This window comes from Rhinolophus sinicus, linkage group LG02, assembly GCF_036562045.2.
Source record: "Rhinolophus sinicus isolate RSC01 linkage group LG02, ASM3656204v1, whole genome shotgun sequence".
Taxonomy (NCBI): domain Eukaryota; kingdom Metazoa; phylum Chordata; class Mammalia; order Chiroptera; family Rhinolophidae; genus Rhinolophus; species Rhinolophus sinicus.
The window spans coordinates 182,975,040-182,994,707 of NC_133752.1; the positions used below are offsets into that span (position 1 = coordinate 182,975,040).

Sequence of the window (19,668 nt, forward strand, 5' to 3'; positions counted from 1 at the left end):
CTAACTTGAGTGCTTGTGACAAGGCAGGGTCAGCTAAGGACACTTAACAACTGCAGGAAATTCTAGAAAGTACAGCCTTTAGTGAATTGGATGCCGAGGTGATTGGGGTTCTAATTATAGAATATCCTTCCTATTTCAGGTGCATGGTTGGCTATGTGAATGCCAGCTTGTCTGTGTTTCGAATTTCCGACTTTGAGAATCGATCCGAGCCTGAGTCTGATGGCAGTGAGTTCTCGGGGACTCCTCTCAAGTACTGCAGGTGAGCTTGACACTCTTAGCCTAAGATGGGCTGGCTCTGCCATGGGGAGAGCTCAGCCCTTTCTGACTGACTTGGTTTAAAGCAGTGGTTCTCAACCTTAATATGCATTAAAATCCCCTGTAGAATTTTAAAATCTCCCCTTGACCAGGCTGTTGCCAAGACTAATTAAAACAATCTCTGAGGACGGAACCCTGACATCCAGGTCCAGGAAGCCTATAGAATTCCAAATAAGAGGAATCCAAAGTGACCTGCACCAAGATATTATAATTAAAGTGTCAAAAATTAAAGACAAGGAGAGAATATTAAAAGCAGAAAGAGAAAAACAACTTGTTACATACAAGGGAACCCTAATAAGACTATCAACAAATTTTTCAGCAGAAACTGCAGGCCAGAAAGGAGTGACACGAGATAGTCAAAGATTTGAAAGAAATAAACCTCCAGCCAAGAATACTCTCTTTGGCAGAATTGTCCTTCAGAATTGAAGGAGAGATCAAGAGTTTTCCAGACAAGCAAAGCTAAAAGGAGCTCATCATGTCTAGACCAGCCTTACAAGAAATGTTAAAGGGACTGCTCCCAGCTGAAACAAAAAGGTGCTAATTGGTAATATGAAAACCTATGAAACTATAAATCTCACTGGTAAAGGTAAATATGTAGAAAAGGTAGTGAAATAATCACTTACAAAGCTAGTATGAAGGGTAAAAGACCAAAGTAGAAAAACTAGTTATAACTACAATAATTGCATAAGGGATACATAAGCTAAAAAGATGCAAACTGTGACATCAAAAACAAAACATGGCAGGAGAGTAAAAATGTAGAGCTTTAGAATGCAAATGAACTTAAGTTATCAACTTAAAATAGACTTATAAATACAAGTTGTTATATGTAAGCCTCATGGTAATCACAAGCATATAGATGGGTCTTATTTTCTTAGTCATTCAGTCATTCTATGTCCTTTTTTTTTTTTTTTTTTAGTTTCAGGTGTAAAAAACAATGTAATAGTTAGACATTTACACTCTTCACAAAGTGATAACCCCCTACCCCCCAATCTACTACTCCTCTGACATCGTATGATGAGGGAGAAGGTGAGGGGATTAGAAAGCACAAATTGGTAGCCACTCTATGTCTTTTGATTGGAGAATTTTGTTCACTTACATTCAAAGTAGTTATTGATAAATGTATACTTAATTGTTGTCTGGCTGTTTTGTAGTTCCTCTCTATTACTTTGTTCTCTTGCTCTCTTCCTTTGGGGTTTGATAACTCTTCTTTAATGGTATGCTTAGATTCCTTTCCTTTTATCTTTTGTGTATCTACTATAGGTTTGCGCTTGTGGTTACCAAGCAAGCCCACAGCTCATGTCATACTCAATAGTGAAAACTGAAAGCTTTTTCTCTAAGATCAGAAAAAAGACAAGGAGGCCTAATCTTGCCACTTTTATTCAACATATTACTGAAAGTCCTAGCTAGAGCAATTAGGCAAGAAAAAGAAAAGTCATGCAAATCAGAAAAGAAGAAGTAAAACTGTCACTATTTGCAGATGATATATTATACATAGAAAACCCTAAAGGCTCTACCAAAAACCTGTTAGAATTAAAAAACAAATTCAGTAAAGTTGCAGATAGAAAATCAATATACAAAAAGCAGTTGTGTTTCTACAACTAATAACAAACTATCAAAGAAATTAAGAAAACAATCCCATTTACAATTGCACCAAATAGAATGAACGACTTAGGAGTAAATTTAGCCAAGATGATGAAAGACCTATACATTGAAAACTATAAGACACTGATTAATAAAATTGAAGACACAAATAAATGGAAAGATATCCCATGTTCATGCATTGGAGGAAATAATTTTTCAAATGTCCATACTACCCCAAGAAATCTACAGATTCAATGTAATCCCTATCAGAACTCTAATGGAATTTTTTTACAGAAATACAACAAACAATCCTAAAATTTGTATGGAAATACAAAAGAGCTAAAATAGCCAGAGCAATGTTATGAGAACAAAGAAGAACAAAGCTGGAAGCATCACACTTTCTTATTTCAAACTATATTACAAAGCTGTAGTAATCAAACCAGTATGGTATTAGCATAAAAACATACAGATCAATGAAACAGAATAGGGGGCCCAGAAATAAATGGTCAAAAATTCACATATGGTCAATTTATTTATGAAAAAGGAGCCAAGAATATACAATGGGAAAAGACAGTCTCTTGGATAAATGGTTTTGGAAAAACCGGACAGCCACATAAAAAAGAATGAAACTAAACCATGTCTTATACTATACACAAAAATCAACTCAAAATGGATTAAAGATTTGAACATAAAACCTGAAACCATAAAATTCTTAGAAATAAACTTAGGTGGTAATCTCCTTAATATTGGTCTTGGTGATGATTTCTTGAATCTGACACCAAAAGAAAGGCAACAAAAGGAAAATAGACAAGTGGGACTATATCAAACTAAAAAACTTCTGCACAGCAAATGAAACCATCAACAAAATGAAAAGGCTACCTACAAAATGGGAGAAACTACTTGTAAATCATATATCTGATAAGGGGTTAACATCCAAAGTATATAAAGAACTCATACAATTCAATAGCAAAAAAGTAATCAAATTTTAAAATGGGACTTTAAAAAAAAATAGACATTTCTCCAAAGAAGGCATACAGATAGCCAACAGGTACATGAAAAGATGTTCATCACTAATCATCAGGGAAATGTAAATCAAAATCACAATGAAATACCACCTCACATCTATTAGAATGACTATTATCAAAAAGACAAGACATGGAAACAACCAAAGTATCCTTTGATAGATGATTGCATAAAGAAGATATGGTACATATGTACAATGGGATATTACTCAGCCACAAGAAAAGAAAAGACAAAATACTGCCGTTTGCGACAATATGGATGGATCTTGATATTATCATACTAAGCAAAATAAGTCAGACAAAAAAAGTCAAGAACCATATTGATTTCACTCATATGTGGGATATAACACTGAAAGCAATAAATGAACAAGAAAAACAAACAAACAAAAACACAGACAACAGTATGGTCTTTACTAGAGGGTAAGAGGGTGGGGGATAGAAGAGGATAAAGGGGATCAAATATATGGTGATAGAAGGAGAACTGACTCTGGGTGGTGAACACACAATGCAATATACAGATGATGTATTATAGAATTGTACACTTGAAACCTATATAATTTTATTAATGCTATCCCAATAAATTTAATTTAAAATGATGAAAAATATCATTAGTGTTGGTGAAGATGTGGAGTAAAGGGAATCCTTGTGCACTGTTGGTACGAATGTAAATTGGTACAGTCACTATAGAAATAGTATGGAGGTTTCTCAAAAAATTAAAAATAGAACTACCATATGAACCAGCAATTCTCCTTCTGGGTATTTTTCTGAAGGAAACAAAAACTATGTCAGAAAGATATGTACACCCCCATATTTATTGCAGCATTATTTACGATATCCAAGACATAGAAACAACCTAAGTGACTATTGATGAATGAACAGATAAAGAAAATGTGAGATACACACACACACACACACACACACACACACACAAATGGAATATTACTCAGCCATAAAATAGAAGGAAATCCTGCCATTTGTGACAAAATAGATGGAACCTGAGGGCATTATGCTAAGTGAAATAAGTCAGACAGAGAAAAACAAATATTGTATGATCTCACTTGTATGTGGAATCTGAAAACAAACAAAAATTCAAACTCATGGATTCAGAGAACAGATTGGTAGTTACCAAAGGCTGGGGGTGGGGCTGGGCAAAATGTGAAGGAGGTCAAAATGTACAAATTTCCAGTAATAAAATAAGTCTTGAGTATGTAATGCATAGCATGCTGGCTACAGTTAACAATGCTGTATTGCATATTCAAAAGTTGCTAAGGGAGTAGATCTTAAAAGTTCTCGTCACAGGAAAAAAAATTTAACAATAAATAAAGGCAGAACCCAGAGTGGTAGCAGAGTATTGCAGTCAACTTTTACCCAACGGGCATTTGCTGAATTGGATAGACTTGAGCTTTGTTTTTCAAGGCCTTACATGGTTAGAGGAGTTGAAAGAAAAGAGAGAAATGACCACCCTGTAAGTATAAATCTAAACATACACTGCATAAAACAACAATAATATATTCATAGTATGGTCTGTTTTATAGCAGTGGAAATAAATTAGCTACATGAAGCAGCATGGATGAATCATAGTAGCATGATAGTGAAAAAAGCAAGCCTCAGAAGACTACATACCGTATAATATCCTTTCTAGAAATTTCAAAAACAAACAAAGCTACACAGTATAATATTCAGACAAATGAATATGCATATACATACATAAATATATATAACTATAAAAATGAAACTCAAGATGGGAGAAGCAAGGTACAAGATGGAGGAACACAGAGGTAGCTGTAAGCTACTGGTCATGTTCTAATTCTTGGGTCAATGGTAGATTTATGAGAGTTCATTATATTATTAGAATATTAAATAAATGTAAAAATTAGAAAAAAATAAGAATATGAATAGGCCGATAAGGTTACTTATAAAAAAATTAAGACTTATGATTAAGTCAATTCTGTTGACCTAAGGGTCAAAATAACGTTATATAGAAATGCAAAGGATAAGAAGAGTCAAGACACTTTGGAAGAATAATAACGAGGTGGAGATTTACCTTAGACATATTACAAAATTATAGGAATCAATCACTGTAGTGTTGTCACAGGGAACAGATAAATAGAAAATGGAATAGAATTGAGCATTCAACAATAAATTGAATAATAAAGATGTAATCCCAAATAATGCATACAATATGATTTCATTTATATAGAGTTCAAAGCATGCAGAACTAAGCACTATTTTATTTAGGAACACTTGCATAAGTAGTAAAACTATAAAGAAAAGCAGAAAATTACTACAGGAAAATTACTACAGCAAAAGCATAAAATTACTACTTCCCAGGGTGTCTGGGGTTGCCAGTGAGGCATTTCTCAGCTACTCACCATGTGCTAGGTCTTTTAACTTGGACCGGGGTTACATGAGGTTCACTTATCATTTTTTCAGATATACGTACACTTTTATTTTCCCGATTTAAAACGAGGTATGAATTAACTATACCTGGTCCTAGAAAAATGTTTCTACGCCAATCAGCCACTTCCTGAGAAGTAAAAGTAGCTCTAGAGAATACACTAAGTCAAAAGGGAACATCCCACTTTTCCCACATGTAAAATTGAAGACAAGAATTTAAAAGTGTTACTACTTTCTGAGGACAACTCGGACTCACTTGAAAAAAAGTCCTCCAAACATGAATGCTACCAGATGATTTAGTGTCTTTGAAGTGACTAGACTAAAAGATTAGAGGAATAAAACTTTGATTTAATTGGCTTTGAAGCTGGGCTTCCTCGTTGTTCCTACAGGAGGACAGGGAAGTGTTTTCTTTGTACAAGTGCCAGGGAACATGTAGCCAGTCATTATGCAAATAAATAGCCCTGCATAAAAAACGGAGACTCAGAGCACAAGTGACACCTGAGCATGGCCCTCCCTCAATCCTCTGCCTCACGGAAAAAGCCAGCGGGGTCAGGGGTAGGCTGGAGCGTCAACTGAGAGCTTCACTTGCCACAGTCGTCTACAGACTCACACACGATAAGAGTGAGAGTCCAAGAGTTTAGAGGAGGGTGAGACGGAGACCCTAATTTTGTTGATAAGGAAAAACCGCTGTCCAGAGAAGCTTCATGAATTATCCAAGATCCTGTTAGTCAGGTGAAGCCCAAACTTGGTTCCAGTGTGCTTTCCAGTACATAATTCTGGAGACAGACATCCAAACTCATTGGCACCACTGAGTGTAATTTCTTTAGGGTAGCAATAAAAAATTTTCTAGAGAGAAACTTGACGGTACAATGATTTAAGAGAGTAGGAAGGCCAGAAACCTGCTGCATCTGAAAAGTGAAATTTCTTCAGAATTTTACATCTGAGTGTTGCTCTCAGAACAAAAGTGCCAGGATAAGCACATTGTTTTCCTCTGGTTTGGTTTAGCAGGGTCTGTGATGGACGCACAGATGGACATACACTGCACATGGGCATAAGAAGTAGACACAGATTCTCAATAACTTGATCCTTACATAGAAAATATCTGAAAATGTAGCCAAGTCACTATAGCCATAAGTATAAGTGGTTTTTACTGTTGAAAAGAAACCAGGTAAAGAACATTAATTTTTAAAATACTAAAAATCCATAAGTTAAAATTTCAAATTGCCAACTAAAAACAACTGTTTTCACTTTGCATATTATACACGTACAATTTTACAAATAGAATCATCGTGTTAGATTATCTCCTTTCATCATTGAGCCCTAAAAAAGTATTTCATCTTTCTATTTTTCATACTTATATTTAACGGTTCTTTATAGTTGATGTGTTCTAATTTATTCAGCTGAATACATGAATTCATTTATTTGCTATGAATTTGTAACAGGAATTTTAAGAATGATGCATCTATATTGTATTTTCTGGAAATAGTCAAGAAAAAATGGTCTGCAAGGTCAAGGGAAAAAACCATGATATTCCGCCCAGTGAATTTAGAAGGGATCTGGGGAATAAGAGATTTGTCAAAATTCTTCAAATGGAAAGCCGAACAGGTCTGAGAAGCTAGGAGATGGAACAGTCAAAACAAAAGGCAAAAGACAAGAGCAGAAATAGGACCAGTGGGTCCTGAAAAGAATTTCTTGTTTTAGTGAACACCATTGCGTAAAATGTTTAAGGAATCAATGAAGGTGACTCTTGAAACAGTTCAGGTTCTCTCTTCTTATAAATATACTTTTGTCTAAAAATCAGCAATATATGTAATAAGAAGTATACTGCTATTTTTCTTCTGGAATATTTACTTGGACTGTATTTGACATAAACATAGTAAAATACGAGCAAAAGAATTATATTTGTTATCATAATTGCAGAGAACATTTTCTGGTTCTTGGCTAGCTGTGCTATGCAAAAAGTAAAAGGAAGCTAGAATAGTCCACGCAAACTTTCAGTTCTGAATAAATGTTTCTCCCTAAAATTCCAGTCATTATTACTGGACCTATGACAGGAACAGATTATGTAACAATGTATTAGAAACAACAGTGGTTTGGATGATTACCTAATCCTCATTATCAGAGCGAGAACCAATAGTTTGAAGACACTAACAGATTCATTCTTAAGTTTGTCACCAGGTACTCATCATAAATAACACTTTACTCATAAAATAATCATGATACATTATTACATCCCATAGACGCTAGTAATTTAGATGACTGTGATGATGATGATAATGACCGCTCATATTTTTGTAATCCTTGATAACTTTTCAAAGATACTCTGCATAGGAATTATGCGTATCCTGTATCCCCATATGCAAATTAGTGCTGACCTTGAGGTCAGGTACTATCTTAAATGAGAACCTGGGTAATCATAATTTTTATTCAAACAAGAGAACTTGGTATGTCCAACAGCATAACTGTTGGAATAACCAATATTTCCAGATCTTTTCACATTTCTAGAGCTAATTAAAAGAACTCTGGATTCAAAACATGAAAACTTTCCAGTTTTCCCACCTGTGATAATAGTAACGGTATGATAAGGATAAAATGGAGCCACATGGATTTAAGTTCTTAGGATAGTGTTTGGCCCCTAGTAGATGTTCAACAAACATTTGTGGAATTTGATGCCGACTCAGAAGTTACTGTTGTTGATGCATTAGGGAGGACTCTTCAGTGGAACGTGACAGACATCCAGTATAAACTGACTTAAACAAAAAGAAAGTCATTGGTTCAGGTAACTGGTAGTTGGAGGGGAGATAGTAACGTTAGTAGCAGCTAGATCCCAAACCTCTAGCCGTGTCATCAGGGCACTGCCCCTCTGCTGGCTCTGCTCTGCTCTGTCGACTTCATTCTCTCCACACAGTGTGTGGTGGCCACCAGGAGCTCCAGGCTTTTACCTTCTGTGGGCTGAGTGATAAGTCACTAAGTGATCATTCTAGCTGAAGTCCTGGTGACGAGTGTCACTGATCCAGTCTGGCTCACCTTCTGAGGGGAGGGGGCAAGCCCTGCCTAATTCACACAGATGATTCCCCGGAGAAGAAGAGATATTCTTTTATCAGGAGGAGAAATACTGGACAAGCAAAACAACAGATATCTAGTATACGGAAGCTTTCTAAACTTTTCTCCCATGCATAAGGACTACATAGCGGGAAGAAAAGAGATTCGGGAGTCAGGAAAAGCACAGTTTGGAATGTAACATTCTCCTGTATATTTATAGGTACCGAGACTACCGTGACCCCCCTCATTCACTGGTGCCCTACGGCTACACACTGCAGTTCTGGCATGTCCTAGCAGCGCGGCTGGCTTTTATCATTGTGTTTGAGGTAAGTTTTCTCAACCCATTCCGTTATATCCTTTGACATAATGAAGTAACTAAAAGTAATGAATAAACATAAGTTATGAGAACTTTCAATGGGATTATTTATGTCCAAAAGTAGTATAGTAATGTTATGTAATCTCTTTTCCTTAAAGTTCTTGAATTGTCCAAGAAATATTTGGAAGTCCATTATTGATTTTTGATGCATAAGTCAGGAATCACTGGTCCTAAATTTAATATTCTAGAGCATTGATTCTTAAACTTTTGGAAAATTGCTGGTTTTTCATCCAACTCCTAGAGATTCTCATGCATCATGTCTGCACTTGGCTTTTCACAAGCCCCCAAGACAGTACTGCTGCAGGAGTTCCAGGACCGCAGTTTGGAAAGGGTCGAACTGGGTATTACAGGTGGTAGCCTTGTGTATCAGTCATCATGACATTACTTACGCTCAAGCACACAAATAGGTATTCATCATCTAAGACTCAAAGTAGACTTAGAAAGTATAATCTGCCTAGTCATTGCATGAAGTATGTGTCAATAGAAATATATTATCTATTATCTTTTAGTCTTTAAGAACATTGCTGCTAAAAATAGTTCGCATGTCTATAACTATACTCATAGAAATTGTACCTCCTGTCACATATATTAAAGCCAAATTAATGCAAGCCAAGGCTGACTTTTGACTTGTTCCAGAAGCTTCCTAACCTCTTTGAAACTATTCCTATTCCTTCACTTTTTTTTTTTCCCCTTCACTCCGGAAAACCAGTAGAAAACAATATTAAGCTGCTCTTCCCTGGCAGTTAACTTATCAAATGGCTCAGTCCCTCTTTAAAGAAATTTTAACCCATCACTGTCTTCAAGTTTTTCAGACAAAATAGAAACAGGATTGCATTATTATTTGACTTATCAAGTAGAACTTTCCTTTTCAACTTATTGTTTGTAAGCTATTTTTAAAATACTAGAAATATATAGAAAATCCTCTTAATTAGCAGGATCATAAGCTATCCCTGAGTCACCAAATATACCAAGTTTTCAATAAAGTTAAGAATACTTAATGGTGTCATTTGGACATGATTAATCATTATTTAATACTTTAGAATTGTAAGGGACTTTAAATTGTCTTCTGGTACTTTATCAGTCACCATCATATAGATGAACAGAAGTGACAGTGATTCTAGAGTTTCAGCTGTTAGTATTTCAGGTAAAGAATTTGTGGCAGTTTGCCCCCCATAAAAAAAGAAAAAAAGTTTCTTCCTGAACATTCACTTCCCTAGGCCCATTGATAATTCTTGCAATCCAGAGTAGCAGACCGTTTAACAATCTACAAATCATCTTTAAACATTTTCTTATAATTTTCACAATAATACCCATTTTATAGATGAGCAAATTGAGGCCCAGGTGACTTATCCTCAGGTAGACCAACAGCTCTTAAGTAGTAAAAGCTACCGAGCTGGGATTCAAACCTGGGTTTTCTGATTCTACAGTATGCGTTCTTCTGGGTGTCCTTTGCGTTCTTCAACCATTCCTTCTCCGCTTCCTTTTATGACCCCTCTTCTCATTTCCTATGTGGTACCATCAGACCACATTCAGTTTTCATCTATCCTTGAGATCCTTCCTTACACACACCTCCCCTGGCCTCATCCCACTTTCCAGACACTCCAGACAGTCCGTGTTGCTGGAGTAAGAGGAGTTCTTGAACCAATACCCAGAGTTCTTAACAGCTAAGGATGGACAATAGACCTGACTCTGTTGTATTCTCTGTGTTTTTAGCACCTCGTGTTTTGTATAAAGCACCTCATTTCGTATCTGATCCCAGACCTCCCAAAAGATCTAAGAGATCGAATGAGAAGAGAAAAGTACTTGATTCAGGAGATGATGTATGAAGCAGAGCTAGAGCGTCTGCAGAAGGAACGGAAGGAGAGGAAGAAAAATGGAAAAGCTCACCACAATGAGTGGCCATGACCAGGTAGGTGAGAGGTGTGCTCCTGGTCTGAAACCTCTCCACGTGGGAGAGGGTGCCTTAAGCCAAAGCTTGCTATTGTTCTATGGATAGGAATCAAAATTACTCCTGAGTAGCTTCCAAAAGCAGCCTGTTTCCTACTTTAATCGCAAATTTAACTTGATCTTCCCATCACACGCCCTCCTGCAGCTCTTCTTTGCCTCCTTGCCAGGCTCTGGCCGGGCGTCAAGCGTTCCTGAGTGGGCCTAGTGTTACCTGCAATCAACATTCCTCTTCCTTCTTCCCCAGCCTGGCTATTCACTTTAATAATATCCCCAGGGCAACATGTCCCATTTTTCTGGTTAAAGTCACCTGTTCATCTTATCTAAGATGGCCCTCCCTCCATCGTCTATTTATTGTTTCCTCCCAGGCTGATCCAGTCATGCCATACCCTCTAAGAAGTTTTCCCCAGACTCATCAGCCCACTCAGACTTTAGTCCTTGTAAAAGTCTCTGGTGATTGCATCCGTGCATGTAGTGATATATATTGATCTGTATTGCTAATTTATAATTTTCAAATAGTTACCAGGCTTTCCCCGCACAGTTGTAAGCATCTTTAGAAAAGACTCCATGGATGGCAATTTTATTCTCCAAACTAGTTAGCACATGGCACCCATTAAATGCACATTCAATAATAAAGTTTGGCTGGAGATAGGCTAAAAACATTGTAAGGAAGTTCCATCATGTTCTCACATGTCTTATCTAAAAGTTCAGAAACCTTCTGTCTGGCAAGTCAATTACTAGCTGTGTGTCCTTGGATAAGTCATTTACCTTCTCTGGGCCTCAGTTCCCTCGGTGACAGAATGATTAGATGAGCAGTTTAACACTCTGTGAATCTAATAATGTGTAGCATTTCTTTTGCCTTCCTATCCCTTCCTTTCTCTCTTTCTGCTTGTTTGAAGTCTAACTTTGAAAACATTTTCTCCAATTCAGCCTCTAAAAGCCAGGTCTGTGATAAGAGTCCAGGAGGTTATTATAAGTTGGATATGAGGGTGGACTTGGGAATCACCTAGACCCCAGGCTCACAGCGATCACAGTGGTAGATAGAGTTTGAACACTGGCCATACCCTCAATTCCAGAGTAGACTTTGTTTTCCCTAAAGGCGAGAAATGTTTTGCTACTTAGTAATTTTACTCTTCCCTAGATCTGCCATTTGGTTGTGTGACTTTGGGAAAATTACTTAATTTTTCTGAGCCCGCTTATTAAGAACTAATACTCAGCTCAAATAGGCACTGCATTTACGAGATGATGAAATGCTATGGAATACTATATGGGATTTCTATTGTTGCTAAGCATTGTGTTGTAGTCCACCCAATTCTAAACCTAGCTTTTCCATTCTCTGTCTATATGACCTGGGGTTGAACATTCATGTGGATTCTATGGCCACGTTTGCAAAAGTAAGGGAGTGAAGAAGACTTTAAAAGCCTGTCGTGCTTTAACCTTCTGGGATCCTGTAATTTGTTCCAAGCCCCTGGCCCTTGGCCCCATTCTGATCACCTCTTCTCTGGCTCTGGTCAGCCTTCGGAGGAGAAAGCTGACTATCCAGACAGCTTTGGTTGGGTAGGAGGCAGACATTAGTGAAGAGAATTGGTCCTGGGAGCTCCAGTGGCCGGAGACCAAGGGCAGCTGTGGCATTATCCACACCTCTGGGCTGCTGGGCTGTAGGACCAGTAACAATTGGGAGTTTCTTCTTGGCCTCATCGTTATGGGCTGCTTTCTCTGTAATGGGGCCATTTCTCATTTTTGATGAAAAGCAATGTTTGCCTGTCTGTTTCTATTCCCCTAACAATTGGCAGGATGGCCCCTTGCTTCAGACTGCCTCTCTGACTCAGTCTGTTCACCCGTAAAGTAGGCACAATAATATGTAGACCATATGTGACTCCGTTTGGGGTTACAAATTCTATGAATGCCTTTGTTTCATGGTAAGTACACACCATTGCACAATTGTGTCCTTAAGCCATCGTGTCATAGGATTTTAATGCCTTTTCTCTTTCCAGGTAATAGTTCATTTCCAGGCCAAGGATGGGAGTTCTGTTTACTTCTCCTGGCTGTGCAGAAGCACATTCAAGTGAATGACTAAAATGCAACCGCAGTGCATGTTGCAGACATTGCAGCAGCAGGGGAGACGGCACCCTGACACGACTGCCTGAGAAATCACGTTGCAGTCCAGCACACAATTGCTATCTATCCATAGACCATTCTTGACCAAGCAAGCATGCACATCACGGGCAGTTACAATCTCGAGTTTTTAAAACCAAGGGGAACTTGTATACCGGGCCTGTTTTTCAGCCTGTTTGCTACCTTTTTTGCATTCTGTCCCATGTGAATTTTACAGACACTGGGCTAATAAAAAGGGTATCTGGACACCGGGACACACATTCCTAGAATGTCATCAGATGGTCCTAATTCCATGTCACCAAACAACACAAACAAGACCCTGTTTACAACCTTTCTTTCTTTTTTTTTCAATTTCAGATCTTTCTGAGGAAATTATTATATATGACATATCTATAGCTATGTGTATGGCCATAGATGTATTTCTGTGTGTACATATGTATAGTCATGTATTCTTACATATGTACATACAAATACAGAGATATATAAAGTACATAAAAATTCCTTACTTGTAAATAGCCAAAAGGTACTGACATGAATGATGAATTTTCACATTTAAATAGTCATCAACATGAAGCCATGTTTAATGCTTGTATAATGTGATGCAATAAAATTTAAAATAAATTTATGCACATGGAATATTTGCAGCTGGGTCTTCTGAAATTCTGTTGTATTTTCTTCTCATAGGATAAGAGGAACCATAACAGAGTGGGATCTTTAAAGAAAGATCTATCACTCCCAAACACCCCTCAGAAATCACTTTACCCTGCAGAGAAACATTTTTCTTCCTAACCCATCTTTTCCATCTACTTTCTTAGGGTACCAAGCCGACTAATTAGAAATCACTCCAAAGAGCTTGGGAAATGCTATTGACACACTTTGTTGAGGAAATATGAAATATAACCAATCATACTTACAATGCTTTTGCTTATCCTGCCTACCAGTACACTCTGCTAATCCGAGGAAAGGGGCTGTCTGTCTGGGGGGAAATGATGTTTCTAAGCAATGCCTGTTATAATTACTCTTCTTCCAGACATTGTAGAACCTGCCCTTGAACCATGTTTTCACCTTTCCTAGGCCAGCTGGGAGAGGAGAGGTCTCCCATTACCACATCCATCAAACACTCTCATTTTGGCTGTGGGCTCACCTGAGCTGATTGATTTCCGTCCCTCAGATGACAACAGTCACAGTGGCTTTGGGCCGGCTAGAACTTCAGCCATTCTTTAGTTTCATCTTACTAGCACTCCTTCTGACCTGATGTTCCTGGAAGTGAAGTACTAACCCTAGCAGAGCCTAAACTAAGGAGATACACTTTACTGCAACAAAGACAAGAGGCCATTAACAGAGTTTTCTTCTCAATCATTGGCCAATAAGTCTGTGAAATATTTCACACCAGTCCCAGGAAGAGGAATTTCCAAGGAAGGTCCCAAGAGAGGAAGTACAAAGAGAAGTTACAAAAAGACAAAAAAGATACAATGCTGCTCTACTGAGTCAGCATTGTAACTTCTGCTTGCTGTGCCCGAAGCTCTACTCTCAGTGTCATGACCCAGTAAATCCTGGATTTGATACATCCATAGCTGCTCTCCTACTCCTTGGGGCAAAGAGAGTGGTGGGCAGGGAGACCTTGGGTTTGAAATGGGCTGTGAACATTCAGAACTAGTAGAGGACCACTCAAGGCACCGGTCAGGATAAAGAAGTGAACATTTATCAAGTGCCACTTTCTACCTGCTCTGAACATAAACTGAACCTAAGCCAACTCCATGGCCAGAAATTTTTTCTGTCTGTGGAATTCTGCCTTTGCTATTCCAAGTGTCTCTGGCAATCACAATTCCTGATAAATTTATAGTATACAAATCATTTCTTTCCTTCCTCTCTCCCTTCCACTTTCTTCCCTCCAATGTACCCACTCTTCCTTCGTTTCTTTTTAGTGGCACAGTGAATGCACTTATTCACCTTCCCTGTTTTTGGTGCAGGGAATGTGGTGAATATCTTGATGTTTTTAGGTTTGTTGGGGGAGAAAGGCAAAGAAAGCTGTAGAGGGGAATTTCTGAGGGACTTTTTAAGAATTCAAGTATTGGGAATAATGACACTAAGGTGGTGACATAGGTCATTCCTAACTTTGCTCTCCCTCACAAGAAGAAAACAAGACACCACTGACAGAATCCTAGAACATGCGGGTGAGGCGGAAACACCCCCCTGTACCAGAGACCAAACCAGACCTCATTGGAAGGGTGAGAGGAGCGGCCATATGCCGACCACATTGCCCCTTCCCCAGGTTGGCATAGCACCTTGCCAAGAGGACTTCCTTGAGCCTACAGTTTCTTCAGGGGTAAAAGAGAGCCCGGTGTGGACATCTAGCTCCCCCAGCATTGTGGGTCACGATGGGGAGACCCTCTTCAGTCTCACCCCACGAGGATGACCAGAGAATCGGCACGACTTGACCCCTGGGAATCGGATTGTGATGGAGAAGGGGGCAAGGGTTTGCTACCACCAGCACTCACATCTTTGTGGACTGAGAGCCTACCTGCAGTACCCAAGTAGCAGTCCCAACCAATAGCTTTGCTCATCTGCAGGGAACTTGGCGGGGTGCAGGTCTGCCTGATTTGGGTCCTCCAAGGAAGATCCTTTCCAGCCCTGGAGACTGGTCACAGCCGGAACAACTGGAAGCTGTGTAGCCCAGCAACATGCATGCAATGAGTACAGCTGGCACAGTTGATTCACTGCAGAGCAAAGCCAATGGCTGTTTGGTCAAGGAACATGGGACATGGATTGGCTTGAGTCAAGACCACAGACTCAGAGCCTTGCCAGGTGTGGAGCCAATTCTCCCCTTCCACCTAGGCAGGAAAACTAATGTGTAGCTCCACTCATTGCTGAATACTCCTCAACGTGCCTGACCTGGGAACCTAACCAGAGCACACTGACAGCTGCACAGCCCTGCAACAGTCCTGCTTACAGTGGAACAGAGCACAGTTCATGCTTTCCTCAGCTGCAGAGCTAGCCCAGGAATTCAGTGCAGTCTTTCCTAATTTGGGTCCCCAAAACATGAGCCACATAGGCCCTGGGGCCCGTCCTGCTGCCCTCCCAGGGCAGGAAAGCTACTCCATAGCCTCACTGCTGAGTATAGTACCCAGTCCTGACCATGTAGTAAGCCTGACCAGAGCACCCAGGCAACTGTGGGGCCCCATCCTATATTCTTGCTTGGGCATGGAACCAAGGCAGCAGACTTGTCCCTCCCAATATTCTCAGTCAGTGGCACCTCTTTTCAACCCCAGAGTGTGGGCAGTGGGCTCGCCCCAAAACTGGACCCTGATAGCAAGCCCCACTGGCCCAAGGACATTACCAGCAGACACGTCCAAAAACCCAAACGAAGTTGACTGGTATAGAACTAACCGCCAAAGTCTTGCACTTGGCTCTTTACGCAATCTTCTGCTCTAGAGAAGAACTTAAACTCCCTCAGATTTAACTGCCAGCTATTGTTTTTTTCCAACAGGGACACAGTAATTTCCCCAGATTACCAAATAACTGTCAGATTTAGATGCCACTTTTTAATAATATTTTCAACAAAAAATGAAGGAGGTCTTGCTCAACCCTGTCCCCATTACATGAGTGATTTTATATACTTGATGTACTCAGTTTGGATCCCATTAACACCCTGGTAGGGAGAGGTAAGGACTAAAGCTGTTATTAGTGGGAGCCTATGCACAGTTGCTTACCTAGACGTTAGTCCCCAAGGATGTAATTTTAAACTTTCACGAATTCAGATCTCACTAATTAGGAAGCTGTGGTCATTTGGAAGGGCTGAGGTCCAACACGCAAAGCAAATACTGTGAACAAATAGGGTACATGTTCAGACCATGTTTAAAGAAATCATTTTATATAGTTTATTTGCTAATCCCAACTCAGTTTTTCCTAATAATTACCATTATCACCTAGTCCAGTAGTTCTCAAACTACCTCTAGCATGCATTAAAATCCCCTGGACATGATTAAAATCCCACCACCATTTCTGATTCAGAAGGTCTCAGGTGGGCCTGAGAATTTCAATCACTACAAGTACCCAGGTGGTGTTGACACTATATGTTGGGGAACACTCTGAAAACTGATCTAGTCAGTATGTGCCATAATTTGAATTACTTTAATATACTCTCCATTTCAAGCTGAACTTAATCATTTTTATCTGACTGTATAATAGTTTAGAGGCAATCATCCTGGTGGAAAGGTAGGTGGGCAGCAATTTCAAACTGTAGCAGTCATCAGTTAATCATAATGTGCAATACAAAGCACCATCACTGCAGGTTCCTAGCTGAACACAGCACTGGGCATTTCGTAAAGGATTGGGTCAGTGCCACACAAAGGTCGTTCACCTTGACCTGCACTTTGTATTAGCCCAGAAACCTGAGAATAAGTCCTCCTAACTCCGTCTCCCACTCTCACCAACTTAGGAGTGAGCTTACATCAACAGGTACAGTAGAACAAAAATATTAAGATTATGGGCTCTGGAGTCAGACAAAACCAAGTTCATATCCATCCAAGGTGTGTGACCTTGGACAAGTGTTTTACATTCCCTGAAATGAAGTGGACACTGTAGCACCCGGCTGAGATCCCCCTTTGTCTCCATCCCCTCTCGAGTGCCTCATCGAAGAGGATCGCCTGGTCCAAAACCATTCCCCTTCCTGTGACAGCCATCAGGGACTAATTGAGGCAGCAATATGAAAGCCTGGCTATCTTGGCCCAACTTGGGATAACGCTGAAGGGCTCTTCTCACTTCACAGTCTCCGTGAGGGACTGTCCTTGGATCTGCATTACAGCTCAATCTCCACCTCGGGCAAAACCTGCTTCTGTCATCTTTCTTCCACAGGTGTTGATCCCAAAGGCACTCCTTAATAAACATCAAACTCCATCTCACACTCTGCTTCCCAGAGAATAAAACCTGTGACACTTGTTTAAAAACCAACATACAAGCAGAGAGGTAGATGAAAACTCTAAGAGGTAGGAATTGTATGGATTCATTCATTCAACAAACATTTATTGGGCCGGACTCTGTCTAAGAATACGGCAGTGAACACGGATGTCTATGTTTAAGAAAGAGATCCTGAAAAGCATTAAGAGGTTGAAATAAATTTTTAGCTAAGGATTGGCTACTGCTGTAAGAAGAGAATATTTCTTCCTCCCATCACCACTCCCCCACCAGCCTACATTTTTTCAAATTGTCCAAGATTATAATGTTCACGCTGTGCTCAGAAACCATACGATCTTTGGTTGTCAGTCTAAACGTAGTCTGAGTCCCATACCTTCCCTCCTGACCCTCATGCTGTTCTTCTACTCTACTAGGTTGTAGGAAACTGTGAGGCTAAATTCCTATTTGCCTGGACACCTCATTCAACAATTTGTGCTTCTGTGCTCATGGAAAAGTCTCTCTAACACCCCAAGGCCATAGGCCTGCCCAGACATATCACTCAGCTCTGTATTTAGTGGGGTCTTGGGGCTCGAAGCTCAGTCAGGAAATGGGGCACAGGTTTGTTGTTTTTCAAATCTCACAGATCTATGGTGATTTCCTGTGGCCATCCCAGGACCCAGCACATGGAGTAGGATACAGAGACCCTTCCTCAAAGACCCGCAGATCTGTTAACTCTTATTGCTTCCCTCGAAACCTCCCAACATTGGGAATCCATTTCTACTCTAGGGGGTCTGAGAACCTAGCTCTCACCCTCCAAGATATTTTTATCCTTATTAACCTATTTGACACTCAAATGCCAAGAAAACCCTCTTTTCTCTGGTATTGGCTGAAGCATCCTTTTAATGAGTTATAAACATCAAAGACCTGATTATTTGAATGTGAAAAAGAGCCAAGGCGTCAATGGAGTCAAAGGAGCACGGAGGGCGAAGGTAATTGCTTAAATTTTATGAATCATCTCGCCACTATACTTTCCCCTGAAGCTCCTCACATACCTCTTCTCTGCTAGATTACTGCCCCTATAGACAGCCTCCTTGAGTCAGCCCCTTGCCTTTCCAACAGCATGTGAAACAAGGTATTTCTTGACTCCTACAATTTTTTTTCTTTTCAAAAAAATTTTTTTAATTTTTTAAATTACAGTTGACATACAATGTTATATTGGTTTCAGGTGTACAACACAATGATTAGACATTATATACCTGATTACGAAGTGATCACCCCAATAAATCTAGTAATCATCTGACATCATACATAGTTATTACAATATTACTGACAATATTCCCTATGCTGTACTTTACATCCCCTTGACTATTACGTAACTGCCAATTTGTACTCATTAAACTCTTCACCTTTTTAACCCACCCCTCAACCCTGCTCCTATCTGGTAACCATCAGTTTGTTCTCTGTGTCTGTAAGTTTGTTTCTGTTTTGTTTGTTCATTTTACTTTTTTAGATTCCACATATAAGTGAAATCACATGGCATTTGTCTTTCTCGGTCTGACTTATTTCACTTAGCGTAATACCCTCTAGGTCCATCCATCCATGGTGTCACAAATGGCAAGATTTCATTCTTTTTTTATGTCTGAGCAATATTCCATTGTATATATGTACCACATCTTCTTTATCCTGTTGTCTTATCAATGGGCACTTAGGTTGCTTCCATATCTTGGCTATTGTAAATAATAGCATTTATTTTTGTCATGGAACATTGCTTGAAACAGGATACAGTTGGATAAACACTGGTGTCGGGGTTTGTCTAGTATCCAGCCCACTATAAGAGCCCCTCTACAATTTCATGCAACCTTGGCCTTCATATCACTTTTCTCTGAGCCACAGGTCCTCATCTGATACTTTTCCCACTGCACTGAGAAAGTGAAGAGATGATATGAATATATCGAAGTCAAAGAAATCTGTACAAGGCTGTCA

The 19,668-nt window shown here is 39.4% G+C and overlaps 1 protein-coding gene across 5 annotated transcripts in view; it reads left to right on the forward strand.

The window, feature by feature from the left end:
* The window catches only part of ANO4 (anoctamin 4), a 354,484-nt gene extending 341,056 nt beyond the window's left edge, over positions 1-13,428 (forward strand). For 3 of the 5 annotated variants that reach the window (XM_074326212.1, XM_074326210.1, XM_019732196.2), the window contains 4 exons: positions 140-259; positions 8,578-8,683; positions 10,447-10,642; positions 12,672-12,808. In XM_074326212.1, the coding sequence (XP_074182313.1) occupies positions 140-259; positions 8,578-8,683; positions 10,447-10,638 (418 nt within the window). In that variant the 3' untranslated portion in view covers positions 10,639-10,642; positions 12,672-12,808. Of the gene's footprint in view, positions 1-139; positions 260-8,577; positions 8,684-10,446; positions 10,643-12,671 lie in introns of all 5 variants that reach the window. The other 2 variants (XM_019732194.2, XM_019732195.2) reach the window with 1 other exon arrangement.
* The last annotated feature ends 6,240 nt before the right edge of the window (positions 13,429-19,668 follow it).